Source organism: Patiria miniata, unplaced genomic scaffold (assembly GCF_015706575.1).
Source record: "Patiria miniata isolate m_02_andy unplaced genomic scaffold, ASM1570657v1 HiC_scaffold_2, whole genome shotgun sequence".
Classification (NCBI taxonomy): Eukaryota; Metazoa; Echinodermata; class Asteroidea; order Valvatida; family Asterinidae; genus Patiria; species Patiria miniata.
Window position 1 is genome coordinate 5,203,434 of NW_024037058.1, and position 23,871 is coordinate 5,227,304.

At 40.3% G+C, this 23,871-nt stretch overlaps 2 protein-coding genes across 2 annotated transcripts; one reads left to right on the forward strand and one right to left on the reverse strand.

Annotated features, from left to right (window-relative positions):
- Positions 1 to 15,702: 15,702 nt before the first annotated feature.
- LOC119726139 (E3 ubiquitin-protein ligase TRIM71-like) lies at positions 15,703 to 18,968 on the forward strand. Its single transcript, XM_038197752.1, has one exon. The coding sequence runs from the start codon at positions 15,912 to 15,914 to the stop codon at positions 17,940 to 17,942; it is 2,031 nt and encodes a 676-aa protein (XP_038053680.1). The 5' UTR covers positions 15,703 to 15,911; the 3' UTR covers positions 17,943 to 18,968.
- A 277-nt stretch (positions 18,969 to 19,245) lies between these two features.
- On the reverse strand, positions 19,246 to 23,871 carry LOC119726141. The gene is made up of 2 exons (XM_038197754.1): positions 23,105 to 23,871; positions 19,246 to 20,076 (listed from the first exon to the last, which is right to left on the reverse strand). Exons 1-2 carry the CDS (start codon positions 23,355 to 23,357, stop codon positions 19,532 to 19,534), a joined length of 798 nt encoding a protein of 265 aa, XP_038053682.1. The 5' UTR covers positions 23,358 to 23,871; the 3' UTR covers positions 19,246 to 19,531.

The window sequence follows — 23,871 nt, forward strand, 5'->3', positions numbered from 1 at the left end:
ATAGGCCTACACATCAACATATTACATACAGTATGTGTTCAATTCATATTTCCGCTTCAGTGTAACACAGTGACTGGAACAGGCCCTTGGTAAATCTATTGTTACCAGAAACTGGGCCTTTGAAAGGGTTTACAAAATACCAATACCTGTTGACTAGGCAATACAAGTTCAACTGTGTGACCTGTGATCCATTGCAGTCTGGTGTATTTATAGAATTGGGAATTTACAGGCAGTGAGCAATGCCACACCCTACAGACATTCAAGTCAATCCAGAGAGTGAGAACCATTAGTTTGCTGCAAACTATTCCATCAGTTTTGTTCATCAAACAGCCAAACTGATTGCAGAAATATCTTCTGACATCACTCAGGTATGTTTAGTTGATAATAAGCTTGACAAATGCAACCACAATTGGCATAGGAATCTGTGCAGACATTTGACCACCAATTTGTACTTTTCAGTGAGGGTGTTAAAACCAAATTTGGAGGTGGACCGTGCATAAGGGTCCACACAAAATGTTTTTGCATTTTATTGACACTTGAATCTTGTAGATCAATATTCCGGTGGGTGCCATTCTGGCACCTTTGAGCATTCTCTTTTTATAAATCAATTAATATACAAATTAGCTACTGCCATAAGGTAAAATACAAGTTTTCTACATATCTCTGCCGGATCGCGTCCAAACGTATCAACTTAGGTGTCTAAACCATGTTCTGGGGGTCAACGAGTTCATTAAAGCCATTTTCTACAAAAATAATGTGCATATTCAATGCATAATATGCAAATTAGCACCCGCCATTATCAAAAATGTAACTTCTATTTACATGTACATGTAATACCTTTGCAGGACTTTGTCCAATTGTATCAAATGAGGTGTCTAAACCATGTTCTTAACAAATTAAAGCCATTGCTACAGTAATATTGTGTATATTTTATGCAAAATGTGCAAATTAGCATGCACTATTATCAGAGGCCATTTCTGAAATGATATTTGTACATTTTTATGCACATTATGCAAATTAGCTACCATCATTAGCATACACTTTTCTATATACATGTATTTATGCAGGATATCATCCAAACTTGTCAACTGAGGTGTCTTGATATATATATCTTTTTAGAGTCAATGATATTAATTATTTTTTGGGAATGTTTTCCCCAGGCGACACCCCAACCATCCCAATAAGTTCAATATGGCATAATACCTCCTCCCATAGAAGCACAGCTTTTTGAAATCACCTGAAGAGTGAAGATTATTGCTTTTTGGCCAAATTCGATAAATTTCAGTCAGTTTCATTAACACACAATCAGCATAGCAGTTTCCCCCTAATTCAGATCAAAATAAGGTGGGTTGAAGAGTGATTGTTGATGTAAGACTTCATTTATTTCCAAACAGAATTGAATCAGACAGGGAACTGGTAAACATTTTCATTTAGAGTTGTCGTTGAAATTGGCAGGGAAGCCTACAAAAGTTGGAAATGTTTCACCTGTATATGCAATTTTATTACTTGTTGAACAAAAATGGTTTGTCTTTATCGTGGTGGATGTTTTACCTAAAACGTGAATCAATACAACTTCCCTGCATACAGGTAGTTACAATACACTATGGAAATATTGCAAAGTAGCACTGCTGATGCTGAATCACTGAAAGAAATAAGTATTTAGTTAGGCTGAATATAACTTAACTCAAGTATGCAAGTGAAGTGCTTAACTGTTAATACCAAATGAATACTAGCTAAAATATAGATAAATATAAAGGAAATGTAAAAGAAAGAACAAAGAACCACCTTACGAAACTATAATCCCTGTTGGTTGGTTCTATACTTGTATCTCTTTTATTTAGTGATTTATTTTGGCCTGTACCACGGACTTGAGTATCCTGATTTGTGACATACCAAAAGATATTAAACAAAAGAACAGTCAGCTTAGAATAACTGTAATTATTTTGTGATCCCTGTGACTTCTTTATGTTTACCCTTCTGGTAAACCTGTCAATCATCATGCTCATACCACAAGCACTAGACCTTTGGATCCAAATAAAACACAGCTAGTCTGCATGCTCTATTTTATTTAACTACAGGCACATACCAAAGCTGTACACAAGTGGAATCCGGGGACTGCAAATGACTGTACTCAACATCATGTGACATGGTCTGTGTTGATACAGAGGGGCGTATACATACAGTAGATCGCCATCTTTGCTCATTTCTACCATTGCCGTATTGACATCAGAATGGGTAGATAGCAATGGCTCATTTCATGTGTAGTGAAGGTAAGCTTTTTTAATGGATTGCAAACAAATGGACTTGCATCCTATCTCGTAATAACTACATGTAAACTGAATCCTTGCCAATTACATGTTTATGTAACGGACATTCAAGCAGATCCGTCAAACCAGTTAGAATAATCCAGAGATGGAATACATGAATCTCCTTGTACTTGGCACTGAAATATGTGGCTTCTTGTTGGTAAACTTGCAAAACTAGTGTTAGACCTATCAAAAGATTTGGCAGACATGTTGCTTTGTGGTAAAATAAGTACAAATAATTCAGGGAGACTTTTTTTTGGTTTACAAACTAGTGCCCCTTTCAAATTGAAAAAAAAAAGGCCGGCTGCTGTAGGCCTACTTGAACTATTTTCTTATTCTATGACCGTTATGTAGATACTCCCCTTCCCCGGGTTATGGGTCTGCAAAAGAATAAGCAGAGGTACAACAAAAGTGTATGAATTGTGCGTTATGATCTGCTTCATTTAGATCTTATAGCCCCATCCTGCTAAAGTAAATCAGAAGTCACTCTTAGTCAGGTCAACTCACAAGCTATTTTAAGTAACGGTGGCAAAGACATTCTTTGTCAGCAGCATGTATACTGATCTTGTTCTCCATCCCGTTAAAAAGAAAAAAATTAAATACCTTTTCCGTTTCAAACAATAGTGTACATGTAGCAGCATAGCTTTCGATGTCATAACGCCATCTCTATTCAGCAGAGTGATTTAAACCACTCTTTCTTTGTCATTGAAAACATGTCAATTGTCACCTTACTTGGGACTGACTTTCAATGAACCTTAATGTACAATTCCCCTTATGAGGTGAGAAATGTCTCATACATGTATATGTAACAACTGAACTGATAATGCGGCATTTTTCTTACATTGACAATGTAAACCCTATACTCCACACTGTTATGATTGATTGCTATTTTCTTGGAAAAACATCCTGCAGGTTTGAATCATGCATATAACATGAATATTCTTTGAATTGTCTGAATACTGAACTAGATAGACACGAGTTTGTGACTTCTGTACATGTACATTTAAACGTATTCCAACCATATTATCGTTTGAAAGTTTAATGCATATATTTCAAAACCTTTTACGTAATGTGCTTCATTTTCAGGTTAAAGGTCTATCTACACCTATCACATCAAACCAAACAGTGAAGATTGCATCTAATGTTACTCACTGGTAGTGTTGCGCATGCCTACGTGAGGATTGTGAACGTTCAACCAATGAAACGGTAAGAGGCACTGGATTTTTAGGAGTCCACATAATATGTGACACTGGAAAAGTGTTTAAGACCAGCTAGCCATGTCTTTATCATCCGTTTAAGACCGGCCACGTGACGGGCTCTCGACCAATAGGAATGGCTAAACTGTCTGAGTTATTTATGAATACCAATTGAATACTAGCTAAAATATAGATAAATATAAAGGAAATAAAAAAGAAAGAACAAAGAACCACCTTACGAAAATAATCCATGTTGGTTGATTCTATACTTGTACCTCTTTTATTTAGTGATTTATTTTGGCCTGTACTACGGACTTGAGTATCCTGATTTGTGACATACCAAAAGATATTAAACAAAATCACAGTCAGCTTAGAATAACTGTAATTATTTTGTGATCCCTGTGACTTCTTCATGTTTACCCTTCTGGTAAACCTGTCAATCATCATGCTCATACCACAAGCACTAGACCTTTGGATCCAAATAAAACACAGCTAGTCTGCATGCTCTATTTTATTTAACTACAGGTGCATACCAAAGCTGTACACAAGTGGAATCCGGGAACTGCAAATGGCTGTACAGAGGGGCGTATACATACAGTAGATCGCCATCTTTGCTCATTTCTACCATTGCCGTATTGACATTAGAATGGGTAGGTAGCAATGGCTCATTTCATGTGTAGTGAAGGTAAGCTTTTTTTAATGGATTGCAAACAAATGGACTTGCATCCTATCTCGTAATAACTACATGTAAACTGAATCCTTGCCAATTACATGTTTATGTAACGGACATTCAGGCAGATCTGTCAAACCAGTTAGAATAATCCAGAGATGGAATACATGTACATGAATCTCCTTGTACTTGTGACTGAAATATGTGGCTTTTTGTTGATACTTAAACTTGCAAAACTAGTGTTAGACCTATCAAAAGACTTGGCAGGCGTGTTGCTTTGTGATAAAAAAAAGTACAAATAATTCAGGGAGACTTTTTTTTTGGTTTACAAACTAGTGCCTCTTTCAAATTGAAAAAAAAGGCCGGCTGCTGTAGGCCTACTTGAACTATTTTCTTATTCTATGACCGTAAAGTAGATACTCCCCTTCCCCGGGTTATGGGTCTGCAAAAGAAAAAGCAGAGGTACAACAAAAGTGTATGAACTGTCTGTTATGATCTGCTTCATTCAGAGCTTATAGCCCCATCCTGCTAAAGTAAATCAGAAGTCACTCTTAGTCAGGTCAACTCACAAGCTATTTTAATTAACGGTGCCAAAGACATTCTTTGTCAGCAGCATGTATACTGATCTTGTTCTCCATTACGTTAATAAGAAAAGATTAGATACCTTTTCCGTTTTAAAAATGGTGTACATGTAGCAGTGTAGCTTTCGATGTCATAGTGCCATCTTTATTCAGCGTAGTGATTTAAACCACTCTTTCTTTGTCATTGAAAACATGTCAATTGTCACCTTACTTGGGACTGACTTTCAATGAACCTTAATGTACAATTCCCCTTATGTGGTGAGAAATGTCTCATACATGTATATGTAACAACTGAACTGATAATGCGGCATTTTTCTTACATTGACAATGTAGACCCTATACTCCACACTGTTATGATTGATTGCTATTTTCTTGGAAAAACAGCCTGCAGGTTTGAATCATGCATATAACGTGAATATTCTTTCAATTGTCTGAATATTGAACTAGATAGACACGAGTTTGTGACTTCTGTACATGTACATTTAAACGTATTCCAACCATATTATCGTTTGAAAGTTTAATGCATATATTTCAAAACCTTTTACGTAATGTGCTTCATTTTCAGGTTAAAGGTCTATCTACACCTATCACATCAAACCAAACAGTGAAGATGGCATCTAATGTTACAGCTAAATCAGTGTTGGAGAAGATTAGTATGGATCATCTGGAATGCTCCATCTGCACCAACCGTTTCAGGCAGCCCAAACTGCTGGACTGTTTGCATAGTTTTTGCCTGCAATGTCTTCACAAACTCCAAAAGACCCAAGATCCTAGTGGTACAAAGCTGACATGTCCTCTGTGCAGATGTGAAACCATGTTGAAAAAGTCTGGCATTGCTGATCTCCCTAATAACTTTGCATTCAGTGCCCTGGTGGAGGAAGTTACAATGCAGGAAAAGCTGCTGAAAGGTCAAGGGACAGATATCAAATGTCAAAACTGTGATGAGGAGAATCAGGCTATTTCAAGATGCATGGACTGTGATCATTTCCTCTGTCAAGAATGTCAAAAGGCACATGAACGTATGACTTTGATGAAATCTCATAAAATCTACACACTGGCTCAACTTCGATCAGGAGAGACTGCCTACAAGAGTAAAAAAAGAGAAGTTCAAAAATGTGGTAACCATCCAGATCAAAATCTCAATGTCTACTGCAACACATGTAAGCAAGTCATATGCACAACCTGCTCTATACTTGATCACGCAAAACACTCTCTCATTGGCCTACCAGTGGCTTTTGAGAAATGTAAGAAACAAATTGAAGAACTTGTTGTAAGAGTTGGTAAGAGTAAAACAAAACTGAACAACACCTTAGAGAAGACATGCAAATCTTGCAAGAAACTCAATACCATGTTTGCACACACCAAAAAGAAAATCTCAGAAAAAGCTGACCAAGAGGTTGCCAAGATCCGACAGGAGGAGCAGAAACTCTTAAAACAGACTGACAGGATTTATCAAGGAAAAGTCGCAATATTTGAAGCTGCTCAAGCTACCAACAGGAAAGAGGTGACACAGACAGAGCACAAGCTGGAGGAGGTCAAACAACTCATGAATCAAGCAAGTAGCTGTGAGATTCTTGAACTTCAGCAGAAACTCTTGCATAACCTCAGTGAATTGACAGGGAAACAGCCACAGCAAGTTCCTGACAAGTTGACCTTCATGGATTTTAAAGAAGGTGAGAGGTCACTTGGGAGACTCATTCTGGAGGAAGAGCCAAAGGCTGCAGCAAAGCAATCACCAAGACCTGGAAGATCAAGTGTGAAGGAGAAATGGGAATTGAGGACTGAAGTCAAGAACTTTGAATTAAGAAATACATATATACATGTACGACATGTTTCAGTACTCTCCAACAATAAAATACTGGCACTCTCTAAATCAAACTTCTTATTCGTAAATAACAACAGGCCCCCTACTTGTATTCCTGCAATATTCAAGGTCTCACTGCCTAGTAGTCAAACTGAGCCATCTTATATACCACAAAAGCTACAACTCAATGGCCTCACTTATGATGTAAGACATATTGCAGTCAGCAAGGATGACAAGCTCCTTGCTCTAGATGGTCCAGTAGTCAAGGTCTTCAACAAGCAACATCAGCTCCTCCATCAGTTCACACCAGGTAGAGGGTCAGACAGCCAACCAACATGCCTTGCAGTGGATGACAACAATCTGATAGCAGTGGGTTTTGAAGGCAAGAAGGAGATTTCTCTACACAACTCAGATGGATCCCTCATCAGGAGAATGCCTGCTCCAATGATGGGATATTATCTGACAATGTACAATTATCGCCTAATCTACACAACAGGCTTAAACAAAATGTTGGTATGTGTGGACTACTTTGGTGCCAATGTATTCTCAGTAGACATGACCAACAACATGCAGGACGATGGGGTGCCTTTTGGTGTGTGCTGTGACAGTGATGGCAGCATCTATGTTGCTGTGTGCAAGTATTCAGCAGGTAATATTCTGCATTACAGTCCTGATGGCAAGTATATTGGATGTGTGATCAAGGACTGTGGTCGCCCATATGGCATCACATTCACAACAGGTGGTGATCTGGTAGAGGCCGTAGGACAGTTGGTAAAGGTCTATCACCGAGTGTAAGGACAGATTAATTAAACTGGGGCTATTCAGTGTATCCACCAACCACTTCCATCAGGCATTGAACATTGCTGTCACTTCTTCTTTGCGTGTTTTTAAAGTAACCTACAATATGTTTTGCCACTTGCTCAATGAACTCCGCAAGATCTCTTGCACTGCACAGGCTAGTTAGCAAAGGGCAGATGAGAGCATATGGTATGCTCTGCCCCTCCACAATCACATGCCGGCAGCTGAACCACTTTGTAGCCCCATTTGACGCGGTCTGTGTTTGGCCAGTCCTGGTTCTCAAGCGGTTGAGAGTTGTCCCATTAACCCATGTCGATGTAGCACCTGTTGGGAGGTTTTCAGCTAGTGGTATTTCCATGTCAGTCGGTGGGGGTTGTTTCTGAGTCTTTCCTTCCAGAATTGGAGTCTGACCTCTTCCCTGGATGTTGCGAGGGAGTGGACATGGCTGAGGAAGCTTTTTCTTGATTTCCGTCTTTGTGCCGGAGCTTGATGTCCAAGGAGGAAGTGATGATTAACGCTCATAATTAATCACTTTGGACATCTCAGCTCGGCTGGCAACTTCCTTCAGATATCAGGAGGGGCAATGCCAACAAGGAGGTGGAAATTGCTTGTGTTGGTGGGTTTCAAGCATCCGGTGATCAAACAGCATGTATTGTTTAAGGCTGGGTCAAGTTTCCTAGCATGGGGTGATCTCTCCCAGATGGGGCATACGTACTCCGTTGAAGAATAGCACAGAGCCAGGGCAGTGGATCTTAGGGTGTGTGCTTTGGATCCCCATTTCGAGTTTGTCAATTTCCTTATGCTGTTATTACGTTAACTTGAGTTTTGCTTCTACAGCTCTGAACGAAGTCTCTTTTGATGAAGCACAGAGATCGTCCACATCTGAAACCCTCAGTGTCCTGATCTATTGGTTGGTCATTTTTGTAGACGTTAAACAGCAACGGAGCCAGCACACTGCCTTGAGGTAGGCCGTTTTGCTGTCATCGCCAGCGACTTTGTTCGTTGTTCAGAACAACAAAAAAGCGCCTGTCTTTGAGAAGGGCTCTAATAAGATCTGTAAATGCCAGGTCTTGTATCAACCCAAGGATCTTTTTCAGGAGGCGCAGTGGTTTACAGTATCATATGCGGCCGAATGATCAACAATAACAGCTGCGGTTATTTGTCCTTTTTGGAGCCTATCCTCAATATGCTGTGTCAGATTCAAGAGTTGGCTTGTTGTTGCCTTGCCAGGTCGAAATCCAGCTGGCTGAGGGATAAGGGACGTCTCAGCAATAGGGGCAAGCCTGTTTAGGATCAGGCACTCGAACAGCTTGTATGGGTACGGTGACATACATGTAGCAAGGCGATCAGTCAAAAACTTTACATGTGCGGAGTCTTTACCGGGTTTTAAAAGAGCAATTACTCTGGTCTTTCTCCAGATCTTTGGGATGTTCTTGGTCACCATGCAATTGTTTATCATGTCAAGAATCCATTTCCGCACAAGAGGTCCAAGGTGTTGGATCTCCTTGGTAAAAATACTATCACTGAAAAAGAACTTTAAAGTTCATTCCCTCAAATAACATTCTACAGTACTGTATATTTGGTTTATTTGTAAGGTCTGTGGTCCCTGTATTTGTTGAACTTAACTCCAATACCTTAAACACTCCCGCATTGGAAACTTGTGCACTTTAACACTCCAGCCTACTTCCTAAAAAATCCTAGATCTGGCCTAATAGTAAGAGTAAAGGCATGACCTTTCACATTACTTGCAAATAGCGCAGTGCACATTTTCAAAGTATTACAAACGAGAGGGAAAGTACTACCACGAGAGGCAATTCAATTTTGTGTTTCCAAGTATAAGATATAACACTGCTCCTGTATAAAATGTAAACATTTCCTTAAATTTTGTTATTCGATTTTTCAATTATTGGGAAAATTGTTGTGATTTTATAAATGCAACTTATTTTCGAACGAGAAAGATTTTGCACCTGAGCTGTGTACACGAGACAAAAGTAAACACTCAAAAGCAACTAGACGAAAAATGTGTGATTTTGAACTAAAGTGATAGTTCAAAAGTAAATCAGATGCAATCTCTTGGTTGTCTCTTTCACAGTACTTTCTGAGTGCCTTATCGAATTAATATTAGTTTCAATACATTTACAACCAAGTTGAAAAACCAAAATGAAAACCTTGTGTATTCTACTGCAATGATACATGGATGTTTGTGAATGTAGTTAGTATGATAGATGTACATTTGTAAACTGAAATCTTTTTTTTTTTGCCTTTCTCAAATGTGATTTTTTAAATACTACAATAGAAGATGCATTTGGAACATTCTTTGAATTTTGGGTCCACTTTTTCCTGTCCCTGTACATCTGGCATCTACGATTTTGTAATAGAAGACAGTGTTGGAGGTCTCGACCAGAGTACTGGTCTCTAGACTAGCCTCAACAAATATTAATTAGTTTAAAGTAATTTTTCATACGACTTGAATTACAAATTATACATTGCAGAGGTTACAGGGACAGGAAAATGTCAAGTCAGACTTTGGACCCAATATGTATAGAATGATCTACTTGTTCTGTACCATTACAATAATAGTTCAGTTTCTTCCATAATTGATCAAAGCTTTTGCTTTTTCGAATAAGTATTGGTTTGCTAAATGCTGATAGACCAAGTAGTCTAAATGAAGCAATGAGCATTTGCTTTAATTACAGAATATCTCTCCAAGAGAATGCAGCTTCCATGACAAAAATGGCATTTCAGCCAAGATCCAAAGTCTGTTATTTTACCAATCAGCATCTCACATACATTTCAACTGCATTTTCCACTGGGCATGCATGACCCCTAGGGTTATTTCCATACATAATGAGGGCTGCCTATTTTACACCGATGATGCGACTCAAAAATATATCTTTGTATTTTATCATTTATAGACCACTTAATTTGGAAGCCGTTGTTATTGTATCGATAGTTAGTTCATTCACTGTATATTTTGTCGAAATTTTTAAAAACGTTTTCTGAGAACATAGCTCAACAGTGATTTCATGAAACAACCATCTTTTCTCAGATGTTGTGTGCTTACATGTAGGGCCATTTTGTCTTTGACAAAAACATAACTTCAGATGTTTCCCCAACATTCATACTTGTACATAACGGTGGAGGGGTTTATCAAGTAATCAGATTTGTGAACACATTTTCACTTGATGTTCTTTATCTCTTGATTGACCCCATTGGAATATTGTCCAAAGGACTCTTAAAATATAATGAGTACGTAACTACGATCTTAGAAAATTAGTCAGGTTTGTTGAGGTCTGGTACCATGTATCGTAACCAATAAAGAAACCCACTAAAACAATACTGTTGAGTCAGCTTTTAAAAGTGCTCATTTTTCTCAAAACAAAAAAATGTAGCCAAAAGAAATCTATTGTATGTTAAAGATTGCCTCGTGGGGTTTCACGTTAAGTATTTTATTGCCCGTGAAAACTTCAAATGTCCTGAACAAGCCAAACTCAGAATTATTTTGGTACCTTAGCAACCGCTTGTGACAAGGAAAAAACCACCACTTGGATTTTTTTACCCGAAACGAATTGCTAACAATAGCATTTGTAGGGCATGCTAAATACAAACAAAATATTTAAAGTAAATATTTCTTTACATTACACATGTCAAACAGTTAACAAGACACCTGACATCTAACAAGAGAATCCCCTGGATGCCAGGGCCGACATAGTATGGTTGCTGAGGGCGCAGTCAAGTTCCCGCTGCAACTATAGATAAATTATAAATATCACACACTGTATGGGAGTGAAACGTACATGATCTGGAATTTTCTAAACGTACCAGCAGCGATACTAGGGTTAAGCTTCTAGGGAGGCACCTGGTGGTTCACCAATTGTTTTTTTTTTTATGGGGGGGGGGGGCAGGGGCAAGGAAGGTAACATATATGTTTGTTGTGTGCAATTCAAGACTTCAAATGGAGGGGGGGGGGGGACGGGACACGTGCCCCATAGTTACACCTTTGAAAGGTACACAGAAATATGGCATTCTACATGTAACATCATATCAGGTTTAACAGTCCCTTACATATTTACAATTCAAACTAGTTACGAACCAATAACAGGTTTGGATGGTATAAACCCCTTTCATTGCCTAATGTTGCAGTCCACTCTTTTCTGAGTAAAATTGAAATACAAAATGGTTTTGTAGGAATGAAGCCTTAACACTAGTCCGAGTATCACCCATTGTATCACCCTCTCTGTCTCTGGTCCAATGTCTGACACCTCTAAGCATGCAAATGTATGCGACCCCGCTTGCCAGTCATGAGTCGGCATGACGTCATTTCATTCTGAAATCTGGACTAAGTTGTTGATTGTTATTTCCTGATGCCATGTTTTTGAAATACAGCGGGCATAGATGTAATAAAACCCGACATTGGTTTTCAAAACTGTTTTCAAAGCTGTTAGCATACGCGAACGCTCATTCTGGGCATGATTGCATGATGTGAACACACAAGAGGGCATTCTCATTACCGGCATCATTTAAAACATTAAGTGATGAGCATTCAAAGTCACAGGACGTTAGCGCATCACGTAACATATCAATACAGTCCGCTTGACTATTTTTGCTATCACGGTTTACAACATAATAGATGTTGTGTCCAGGTTTCATTAGATGTACATGACAATTAACGGATTACAGAAGACCCGACATAAAAGGCGCCCTCTGAATGGTCTCGAGGGCAAGACAGTCTTGTTTTGCATAATTAACCTCAGAATCTGCTCGCATATCATAGACCTTTGCTGTGCAAGGGGATTTTCCATAGACTACCTTAGCACCCATCCCCCTACAATTTAGAACAATTCACAATGCAGTGTGAGTGTGCCAACAAGGGTTTGCCTCAAGAGGCCACTTTTCAACTTAACAGTCTAAGTATACTAACTTCTACAAAATGAACTTACCTGTACATGGAAGTACATTGGGAAATCTGTTCTTGTTTTTGCAGACAGGTTTCTTGGCTTCCTCACAGTTGACTGCCACTGACATTTCATATAGCACCTACATTTCAAAGTGAACAAATTGACAGACAACACACATTACATTGCTTTTTCTCTCTCGAGCTCGGACTTCAATTACAAATCAAGTTATCTTTGGCTGACTTAATATTTTGCATATTCATTCTTCAGCAAATGCATGGACAACATAGCCATACACCAGTATGGCAGAAATATAGAACCGAGTCTGTGACTCGGACTTGAGTTTGACTTACGCTGCAAATTCTCAGACTCAACTTCAAGTTACAATGGCTGATGACTCAAACTCGGCTCTCATGACTCAACTCATGACTCAGACTTGACATCGGGACATGTCACTGGTTAGTCACATTTCACTGACTCAACGAAACATTTTTGGCAAAACTGTCTATTAATACATTTAGCTATTGCTGATCGAGTGCAAAATTTTGTTTGTTGTCAGTAACAATTGGTTGAAATAAAGCCCTTGTATTCTGATACATTGTGTTTTGCAGATACAAAAAGGGGAAGATCTGATAACCTCATTTGAAATTCTATAGCCTACAGAAATTCTTGCACTTTTTTTTTGACATTTAAAGTCCTGAGTTCTTGAAACATCACTGAGTCAAACTTTTACCCCAAAGTCACCTGGGATTTCTCCACAGGGTCTTGCTTGTCTATCTGTTTTTGCAGTGTGGTAATGGTGTTCAGTAGTGACTGACCCAATAAGCACCAACCTTAGCCGGTCTGGTGAGCGTCATGTGTCACATATCAGCGTTGCTGACCACACGGTCTTGGTCCTTCTAGAGGGGGTGTTGGTGTCAGAACCCCAGGAGCTAGAATCGTCTCACCATGAGCCTAGGACCTGGGGAAATGGGAGGGGGAGAATACAACATCAAATTTCACTGATAAAATACTGAAACTATAGTCACCCATGGTTATTTTTGTAAACAGTTTTGCACATATTTCATGTTGTTTGAATGTTTAAACATTTAGCCAACATTATCAGGCTGCTGCTGACAATGCCAAGAACTCAATTTACATTCTCCTGGATCAGAATCTCCTTGTCATTCTTCGGTTGGATAAAATCATCCTCCTTAGTGACTTCATATACAGATCTTGTATAGGGACCACATACACAGTCTGGAGTGGCATCATCAACAAGCATGCAGATGAAACGACCGATTGCGTAAACTCAACCTGCATGCTGATTGAGACCTCACCAAACCCACTACCTATGTCAGATGTCCGATAAGGTTAGCCCTATTTTTTAATAAAACCTCAACACTCTGAATATTTTCAGCATCCATAGCAAAAATAAAGTGAAAGAATTCATTCAAATTTCTAATTCAGAAAATACAACTTCTTAGGAAATTTTGCATGCATTCAGGTGTAGCTCACGATGGAAGAAGTCCAGTATTTCAGATGTTGATGGAGATATATAAACCCATCAGATTTCTTCATTTAACTCTTGCAGGAATCTGGATGTTAATCTGGCAAAATCCTATTTAATTTCTATTTAAACTAGGTTTTTACCCTTTTTTCTGCTAGATAATTGGTAAAAATACTCTATTTTTCAAACTGCATACTATTTTTCGTCTATTTTATTTCAATTATCCTTTCTAAAATTTATTCAGTTGTATTTTTTGCTTATTTCATGTATGTAAAGGACTGCTAAAAAAATGCTCATTTATCAAATGTAGGCAAATGATTGTGCATTACCACCATGTGTGCACATTTCCAACATGAGAGATCATCTGCCATATGGATTTCTATGCTTTACATGTACGTGTATATTAAGTTGTAACCATTGTTTGGATACTATTTTTATTTAAATGGCATCCTATTTTTTTTAATAGCAACCTATTTTACCACAAAATTTTTTTACTATTTATTTCCCCTCTTTTTTGGGTGGTGGCGAAATGCAATGGAAAAAAATAGATTAAACAAAATATATTTTATTCAACAGGAATTTAAAGAAAAAAAATCTCCCTTTGTTTTTCAACCCAAGTGAGCAAATAGATTGCTGTAGAACAAAACTAAATTAACACTAAAACATTATTTTCAGGCTGAAATTTGAAAATCACCTGGGCTGCTTACTGCACAAATAGCATTTGTCTTCTGATTCTATTTTTGTGGGGTCACCGGGGTCATGGAAACACTGACTGATATCTCTACACAGGAAACCTGCACCGGATGTGAGCAGAAAGTATCCGGTACAGTTCATGTATACACGGACTCCAACAGCTTCTTAAAATAGAACTGGGAATTTACGCACTGTGTGTAATGATAGTTCAACATTCATGTTCATGTACAGTGTATTGCATTCACATCAAACTGTGTAAACTACAGATACTGCAACATCTTTCAGAAGGATAAGTTTGAATTTCTTTCTAAAACTAACTTCAATTCAGGTAAGTGTATTTCATGTTGTTCACGTATTTAATTAATGACATTTGTTAAGAATCATGGAATAATATGCCAGTTTGTGCAGCACTGATCTCACCAAAGAGAGAGTCAATGCTCGAATGCATAATACTCTTAGATCTGCACAAACACTTTGTGTTCAGTCTACCTAGAGAGGACTTAAAATATCCTCGATCCTACATTTGAATCTCAAATGAAAGTTCAAAAGTTGAACAAAGAACTTGATAAAGTGGAGTTTGAACCTATATGACCTGCAGTTTACCATACTGACACTCTACTAACTGAGCTATCGCGGACCAGCCCTATGGTGGCGGTTCCTCAATTTGAAATTGTCTTTGTTCAAGGGGCACTAGTCAGAAGTCGTGGATAGGTTGAAGCCATGTAGCCAGGGATCATGCCCAAACTCACATTCGCAATGGTGCAAACCCTGGCAATAGCAAACAAATATTATTCATAGCAGATATGGCTCTTTGTTTCAAACTATAAAATAAACTAAACATTTGGGAAACTATGTAGGTACGTTGAAATGAATTAAAATTGTTGAACATTTTAAACCAGGAGCTGTGATGAACATAATGCTAATTTGTGCTAATAAACCTAATTGTAACTAAAATGGCCAAAAATCATTTTACCTCCACTTTTGTCTATTAATTCAGGGGAATAACTAAGGGTAAAATTTTGGGGGGCTAAAAACAATTTTGGGGGGGTTAAAGACCTGGGCGTCGCCAGGATTTTTTTTCCGTGGGGGGGGGGGGGGGGGGGCAAAGCAAATTTTCCCCAAAAATTCCTCAACTTTTTCTTTATCTTCTCAATTTATCATTTTTCCGAACATGAGTAGGGGAGCATTTGCCCTCCCCCATCAAATTAACAGCAATATGGCTTCGCACCTCTTTTTTCCTTTTTTTCACCCATGGTTAAACAGTGGGGCCACCAATCGCAAGTGCCTCCCTGCACATTGGAGTTATGTCAATGTTTTGAATTACTTACATATTACGTAAACCCAAGAACTGAGAAAACAAAACATGTTGACAATGTTTGAGATGATTAATAGGATCATTTTATAGATTGAAGTGAACCTTTGACACTTTTATCCATTTTCTTAGGTTAAAAACAACACTTGGTTCTTCAAGAAGTCAAGATGGCATCTAGTGTTACAGCTCAATCAGACTTGGAGAAGGTTAGTGTGGATCATCTGGAATGCTCCATCTGCACCAACCGTTTCAGGCAGCCCAAACTGCTGGACTGTTTGCATAGTTTTTGCCTACAATGCCTCCACGACCTCAGACAGAGCCAAGATCCTAGTGGTACAAAGCTGACATGTCCTCTGTGCACACATGAAACCATGTTGAAAGGGTCTGGGGTTGCTGATCTCCCTAATAACTTTGCATTCAGTGCCCTGGTGGAGGAAGTTACAATGCAGGAAAAGCTACTGGAAGGTCAAGGGTCAAAAATTAAATGTCAAAACTGTGATGAGGAGAATCAGGCAGTTTCGAGATGCATGGACTGTGATAATTTCCTGTGTGAAGAATGTCAAAAGGCACATGCACGTATGGCTGTCATGAAATCTCATAAAATCTATACACTGGCTCAATTTCAATCAGGAGAGATTGTCTACAAGAGTAAACTAAGAGAAGAAGTTCCCAAATGTGGCAAGCATCCAGATCAGAATCTCAATGTCTACTGCAACACATGCCAGCAAGTCATATGCACAACTTGCTCTGTGCTTGATCATGCAAAACACACACTCACTGGATTACCTGAGGCAGTAGAAAAATGTGAGAAGAAGGTCACAGAAATGGTCCGAAAAAGTGAGAGAAGAAAAACAGAATTGGGCACCACCATAGAAGACACATGCAAATCTTGCAAAGAGCTGGAAACCATGTTTGCCAAAACTCAAAAGAAAATCTCCAAAAAGGCTCAACAGAAGATTACAAAGCTCCAACAGGAGATTACAAAGCTCAAACAGGAGGTTGCAAAGATCCAAAAGGAGATAACAAAGATCCAAAAGGAAGAAAAGAAACTGTTAAAAGAGACAGACATGATTTATAAAGACAAACTCAAAGCTTTTGAAGCTGTTCAAGCAACCAACAGGAAAGAGGTGACACAGACAGAGCACAAGCTGGAGGAGGTCAAACAACTCATGAATCAAGCAAGTTGCTACGAGATTCTTGAACTTCAGCAGAAGCTCTTGCATAACCTCAGTGAATTGACAGGGAAACAGCCACAGCAAGTTCCTGACAAGTTGACCTTCATGGATTTTGAAGAAGGTGAGAGGTCACTTGGGAGACTCATTCTGAAAGAAGAGCCAAAGGCTGCAGCAAAGCAATCACCAAGACCTGCAAGATCATGTGTTAAGGAGAAATGGAAATTGAAGACTGAATTCAAAAAAATTGGATTGATAATTGATTCAATATTTTCATGTAAATTGCTTGTTTCAGCTCTCTCCAACAATGAAATACTTGCACTCCGTAGATTTTTTGGAATCAGTGCACTATTCACAGTTTCAATGCCCAATGGTCAACATACACCATCTCCTATCCCACAAAGGCTACAAATCAGTGGCCTCACTGATGATGTAAGGTGTATTGCAGTGAGCAGGGATGACAAGCTCCTTGCTGTAGATGGTCAAGTAGTCAAGGTCTTCAACAAGCAACATCAGCTCCTCCATCAGTTCACACCAGGTAGAGGGTCAGACAGCCAACCAACATGCCTTGCAGTGGATGACAGCAATCTGATAGCAGTGGGTTATAAAGAAAAGAAGGAGATATCTCTACACAACCCAGATGGATCCCTCATCAGGAGACTGCCTGCTCCAATGATTGGAGGTTATCTGACAATGTACAATCACCGCCTTATCTACACAAACTATGGCAAGAAAAGGTTGGTATGTGTAGACTACTATGGTGCCAGTGTATTCTCAGTAGACATGACCAGCAACATACAGGGGGGTAATTGGCACCCTGATGGTGTGTGCTGTGACAGTGATGGCAGCATCTATGTTGTTGTGTATGGATATCCAACAGGTGACATTCTGCATTACAGTCCTGATGGCAAGTACATTGGATGGGTGATCAAGGGATGTGATGATCCACGTGGCATGACATTTACATCAGGTGGTGAGCTGGTAGTGGCTGCAGGAGATTCTGTACAGGTCTATCACCGAGTGTAAGGACAGATTAGTTCAACTGGGGCTATCCAGGTATCCACCAACCACTTCCATCAGACATCGAGCATTGTTATCACTGACAAAGAACTTTAAAGTTCATTCCCTAAACAACATTCTACAATACTGTATATTTGGTTTATTGCTAAGGTCTTTGGTCTCTGTATGTGTTGACTCTCATACCTCAACCACTTCCCCTTTGGACAATCTTGGACTTCAACACCCAGCCTACTTCCTATGAAATCCTAGATCTGGTGGCCCAATAATGAGAGCAAACGAATGAACCTTCACTATGTTTTCAAATAGGGATGAGTGCACATTTTAAAAATATAACAAACGAGAGGCAAAGTATTACCACAAGAGGCAATTCAATTTTCTCAGATTCATCTCAGCAAATACAAAGTAAATGTATGATGTGTTTTCCAAGTATAAGATATAACCCTGCTACTGCGTAAAATGTAAACATTATTTAAATTTTGTTATTCGATTCTTCAATTACATTGGGAAAATTGTTGAGTTTAAATTAATGCAACTTACTTTTGAATGAGACAGATTTTCCAACTCCGCGTACAAAAACCAGAATAAATACTCAAAAGCAACTGAATGAAATGTGTGTGATTTTGAACTATAAGCGAGAGTTGAATAGTAAGTTACATGCAATCCCTTGGTTGTCTCTTTCACAGTGCTTTCTGAGTGTCTCATCAAATTGATATTAGTTTCATTACATTGACAACCAAGTTGGAAATGAAAACCTTGTGCATTCTACTGAAATGATACATGGATGTTTGTAAATGTGGTTAGTATGATGGATGTACATTTGTAAACTGAATTTTATTCTCTTTTTTCGCCCTTCTTAAATGTGATTTTTTTAAATACTACAATATAAGATGCATTTGGAACATTACACTCAGACACGAATACATGTACAATCAAAACATCATTAACCAATATATTGGATTTGCCGCAGCCTGAATGTGTTTATTAAATCTTCATGCCAAATCAAAGCATGTTTTGTTTTCCGTTTTACCATACGCACCACCAAATAAATAGACGGCCAGATACCAGTCTTTCATTGCTGAAATCCTTTGGGCAAACTGACTCTTACAAACCATTGGGTTGATCAGGCCCACCGAACCTGGGGTACATAACCGGGCCCCCACTCCGGATCCACTTTAAACCGTACCTGGGGTAATAACGGTCCCCCACTCCGAAAACCACCTGTGGTATATCCACGCCCCTTCTAAATTGCTCCGAAATTGATAGGACACTTGTAGAAACTTTTAAAGTAATTGCCTTAATTGAAACACAAAGTTCGCTGGCATAAATAACTTGAATGCTTCGCGGTCGGAACCGACTTCGTGGAAGCAAACCCTAGCCGGCACAGGCTGGGTTATTGTTGTAAAGGTTTGGAATTAAACGATTATAAATCAATGTCAACACATTTCACTGGACAGGCTCAGCGACCCTGGAATATGGCTTGCCGAACCCTGTCCCACGACCACAGTCGCGCCACCCGCGCACTAGGGCGCGGCCCAAGGGACGAAGGACAGCCACCCCAAAGCGAGCAGTCCAGGGAAATGACAATGTAGTCACCTTTAATAGTAAAAACTACGCAAAAGACCAATTATGCAAGACTGCAGGTTGTCCCTAAATAACCGAGTACCTTCCGGGGACAAATTAACTCCATCAAAGTGGAAAAGCTGAGAAGGACATGACTCAAACTGAGGATGATGGAAAATGTACGCATTCAGTCTGTAAGCCATAGCCCTGGCCCATTTATTCAATGTGAGCCGTTTTTTATTGATACTGGCATTGGACTGTGCGCCGTAATAAAAGAGCCTTGGTAGAATATCGGACCAAACCAGGCAGACAGATGGATAACGAGTCCTGAACTCTTCCATGAGTAACCTAATACGCTGGCGCATACAAAAAGTATCAATGGAAACAAGGTCATTAGTGCCTAGGTGTATTACTACGACAGTAGGAGCCACGCCATGAGCCAAAGCATCAAGGCGGCTTAACAGTGGGAGAAAATTGCCTATCCCTGCCCCACCTTTTCCCATCCAGTGAATTTGTGCCTCGCAATCCATGTTCGTCTGAGCTCTGCGAATAATAGAATCACCCACGATCCAAACTGTATCTGTACATAGTGATAAAATTAAAATAGAAATGTTCGCGGCATGACCATGCAGTTACGCCAGGAAAATGACACAGCGGAATTGTTGTACAGGTATAGGTGTTGACCACATCCAAACGCCAACGACCGATAATTTGGAATTGCAGTTAGGGACCCTGAAAGTTGCGGTCGTAATGCAATAAACGTGTCCGCACGGGACAGATACAAGAAATCTGTAGTTGGGTCTGGAAATTATTTACTTTGGAAAATAGCCCACAACTGATGGATAATTTGCTATAGTAGAAGAGCCTATGTAGACCCAGTAGTGAAAAATATACAATAAATTCACAATTGACTCCAACGTCTCTGGTAAAACATTGGGAGATAGGTGTGTAGGAAAATTTAGAAATATTTTCAATCCGACCGACACTTGTCGATAATTGGGCGATAATAAGGCGATAAAAAATGTCGGTTACTGACTGAGATGGAAAACGGGAAGAGGCGTCATAAACAATTCCGCACTCGGCGCGGCCTGTCGAAAACGATCCATCTGGAAACGTGATAGAGAGTCAGCAATAACATTGAATCGACCGGGAACATGGACCGCCTTGAAAGAAATATTATGGCATAGACACTGACAGACGAATGAACGGACTAGCTGCATAAGTTTGTCACATCGCGACGATTGCTTGTTAATAATATGAACTACAGCGCTGTTGTCAGTGCGGAATATGACTTTGCGATTTGCGAGAAATGACCCCCAGCAATAAACAGCTACGACCAAAGGATAGAATTCTAAGTATGCTATCGACAGAGGTGACTGACCTATCGATTCGGGCCATCTCCCTTGAAACCACTTCCCTTGGAAGTACGCCCCGTACCCTATACTACCGGCGGCATCTGTGTAAAGCTCAAGTGTGTCATTTGACTCCCAGCCATTAGTCAGAAACGGAGAAACCCCATTAAAATGGTCAAGGAAATAAAGCCACATCATGAGGTCCATTTTAGCCCCATGATTAAGGCGCACCTTGTGATGCGGCTGAGATAAACCCCGGGTTAAAGCGATGAGTCGCCGCAGAAATGCACGTCCCGGAGCGACCGCTTTACACACAAAGTTAAGGGAGCCTACCAGGGATTGTACTTCAACCAATGTTAGCTTAGATTGACGCAGTGCCTTAGAAAGTTGTTGGCGAAGAGCCTGCACCTTTAACTCAGGAACTCTAACCTGCTGTTGGTGAGAGTCTATATCTAAGCCTAGATAAGTAATTGTTTGCGATGGGCCCGCTGTTTTCTCTTCAGCAATTGGTCCCCCCAAACGCGCACATACCACTTTAAAAGCTGGGAGTGAATCATGACATGCATTTAGAGAATGACCAACAAAAAGAAAGTCGTCCAAATAGTGGGTTATTAGCGATGTGGTGGCCATCTGTTTGGTCATGAACTCAAGGAAAGTGCTAAATGTTTCGAACAGAGAGCAAGATATGGAACAGCCCATCGGTAAACATCTATCATAGTAATACAACCCTTGAAACGTAAACCCAAGTAGTTCATAGTCAGATGGGGCTACTGGGAGTAAACGGAATGCAGACTTAATGTCCGATTTTGCCAGCCAGGCGTTGGGTCCTGCCTCCATGACTAATTCTACTGCCCTATCAAAAGTTGCATAATGTACGACACATTTGTCTTTGTGTATGTAATCATTGATAGATGTTCCTTCGGGATAGGATAAGTGGTGAATAAGTCGAAAGGAGTTGGGCTGTTGTTTAGGCACCAAGCCGATGGGGGAACACTGCAGATTGGGAAGTGGGGGTTTGTCAAAGGGACCCGCAACGCGACCTAAGCTAATTTCCTTATTGATCTTTTCAATGACTATTTTGGGCTGTTGTGAGGCGGAGGAAAGGCATTTTGCCTCACGCGACACACGGGGACCTTGGTAATGTAAAGTAAACCCATCAGAAAATCCTACACGTAGTAATTCCGCCGCTCTAACATCGGGGTAAACGGAAAGCCATTCGGTTAAAATGTCAAATTTAATTGGGGTTGGAAGAACGAAAAATGGCTCCAGCACGCGATTCTCTGGCTCTAGCCCCCTGTGAAGCCGCTGGAGGGGGGTTCCTAGTACTAGCTACGCCAGCAGTTTTGTGCTGCGCAGAAGTCATCCCTGAAGAGGGCTGCCGTTTCGGCTCGAAAAAACCTACCCGGCAAGTTAGCGCTCCATGGCCAAAACGGTTACAACTTGTGCACTTATGAGCGAATTCACAATTCGCCCAGTGGCAACCCTTCGCCTGGTTAAAGGCGAAGCAGAAACCATCGCCTTTGGATGAACGATGTGCAAAAGTGGCACCAGAACTAGGTGGTGCAGATGGAGTGGAATTGGCGAGTACGGCAGCGGCTGCTACCGTAACCCACAACTCCATGTCAATGGCCCCCCAAGAACGGCTCGGATTAGCTTCTTGGCGCAGACGAAACTGCTTGTCATACGCGCGCCATCCTAAGCCGCTAAATTGGGAGGCAGCCATCCTCACCGTCTCCGCGTACTTGAGTAATTCTCCTACCCAGAGAGGGTGGCGCACCGCAAAAATGGCCGTAAAGGAGTGAAAGGCAGTGAGCCATTTGCCAATGGTATCGAGTTTCCTTTTAGGAGACTCGGGCTTGCAAACAATAGCCCCATTTTCAAGCGCTAACTTTAATGTTTTATCACTTGGTTGCACCAGAGAAGTCGCGGCCGGATCATGAAAAAGTAAGGAAAGATCTATGTACTTCCCACTCCAAATTTTCTCTTTAACCCCAATGGGTACTTGAAACCCTAACAGAGCCTCGCCCTGGCCTGAAAAGACCGGGTCGGGCCTATACAAATTCTGCTCAAGTGCTGGCATGACTGGGGCCGGTACAGGCCGAAAATCGCCAAGCTGGGAGACGGAACCGTCAACCCGTGCAAAATTACTAGAACTATTAATATTACTACTACTATCTAGTGAGCCAATCGTGGCTGGCTCGCAAAAAGAAGCCTGATTAATGTTCATTGCAGGCAAAGATGACACCCCAGACTCACCCCGCCTTGCTTGTTGGCTCTCAGATCCACTCGGTCCTGGTGCAGGTTCGATCGGCAGCTCCGGTTGTCCTAACGCCGGGTGCTGACTTCTGACCACCGGCGTCGGCACATCGTCAATCCGAACACGACGTGCCCTCACCCCAGACTGCGTGGCCCGTGTACGGGGTCTCCCGCGCTGCCTCCTGCCAATGCCGGCATCCATCCTGTTCGCAGCTGGAGTTGCTGGAGTTGATGACCGGGTGGATTTAGGCATTCTTGGAAGTTACTCAATGAGATCCAACGTCAACCAGACAACGAAACTACTTTAAGAAATTCGAAGACAACTTCGGATAAATTTCGAAGTATAACTTGAAGCTGAACAGGAGAATAGCTATAACGATGTTTCCACATTCAGTTACTGCAACGAAGTGGTCTTCTCCACGTGACAACAGCCCACACCTTGCCTCTGTCTAACCACGTTGCTGCTGGGCTAGCCAATCCGCTCATTAATGCATTATTCATGATCTCCAATAAATCAATAAACATAAAAACCATTCGTGCTGCGTGTAAGATATTTTATCGTTCAGTCGATAAAATTGATTATATAAATTTGGGGTCCACTTTTTCCCGTCTCTATACGTCTGACATGTACGATTTTGTAATTGAAGATGCACTCCTTTATGTGTGTACTCTTTCCTCCAAGAATGCTACCTACTCAACAAATATTAATTAGTTTGAAGTCATTTTCAATGGCACTTGAATGGCAAATGATAAATGTTGGAGGTTGC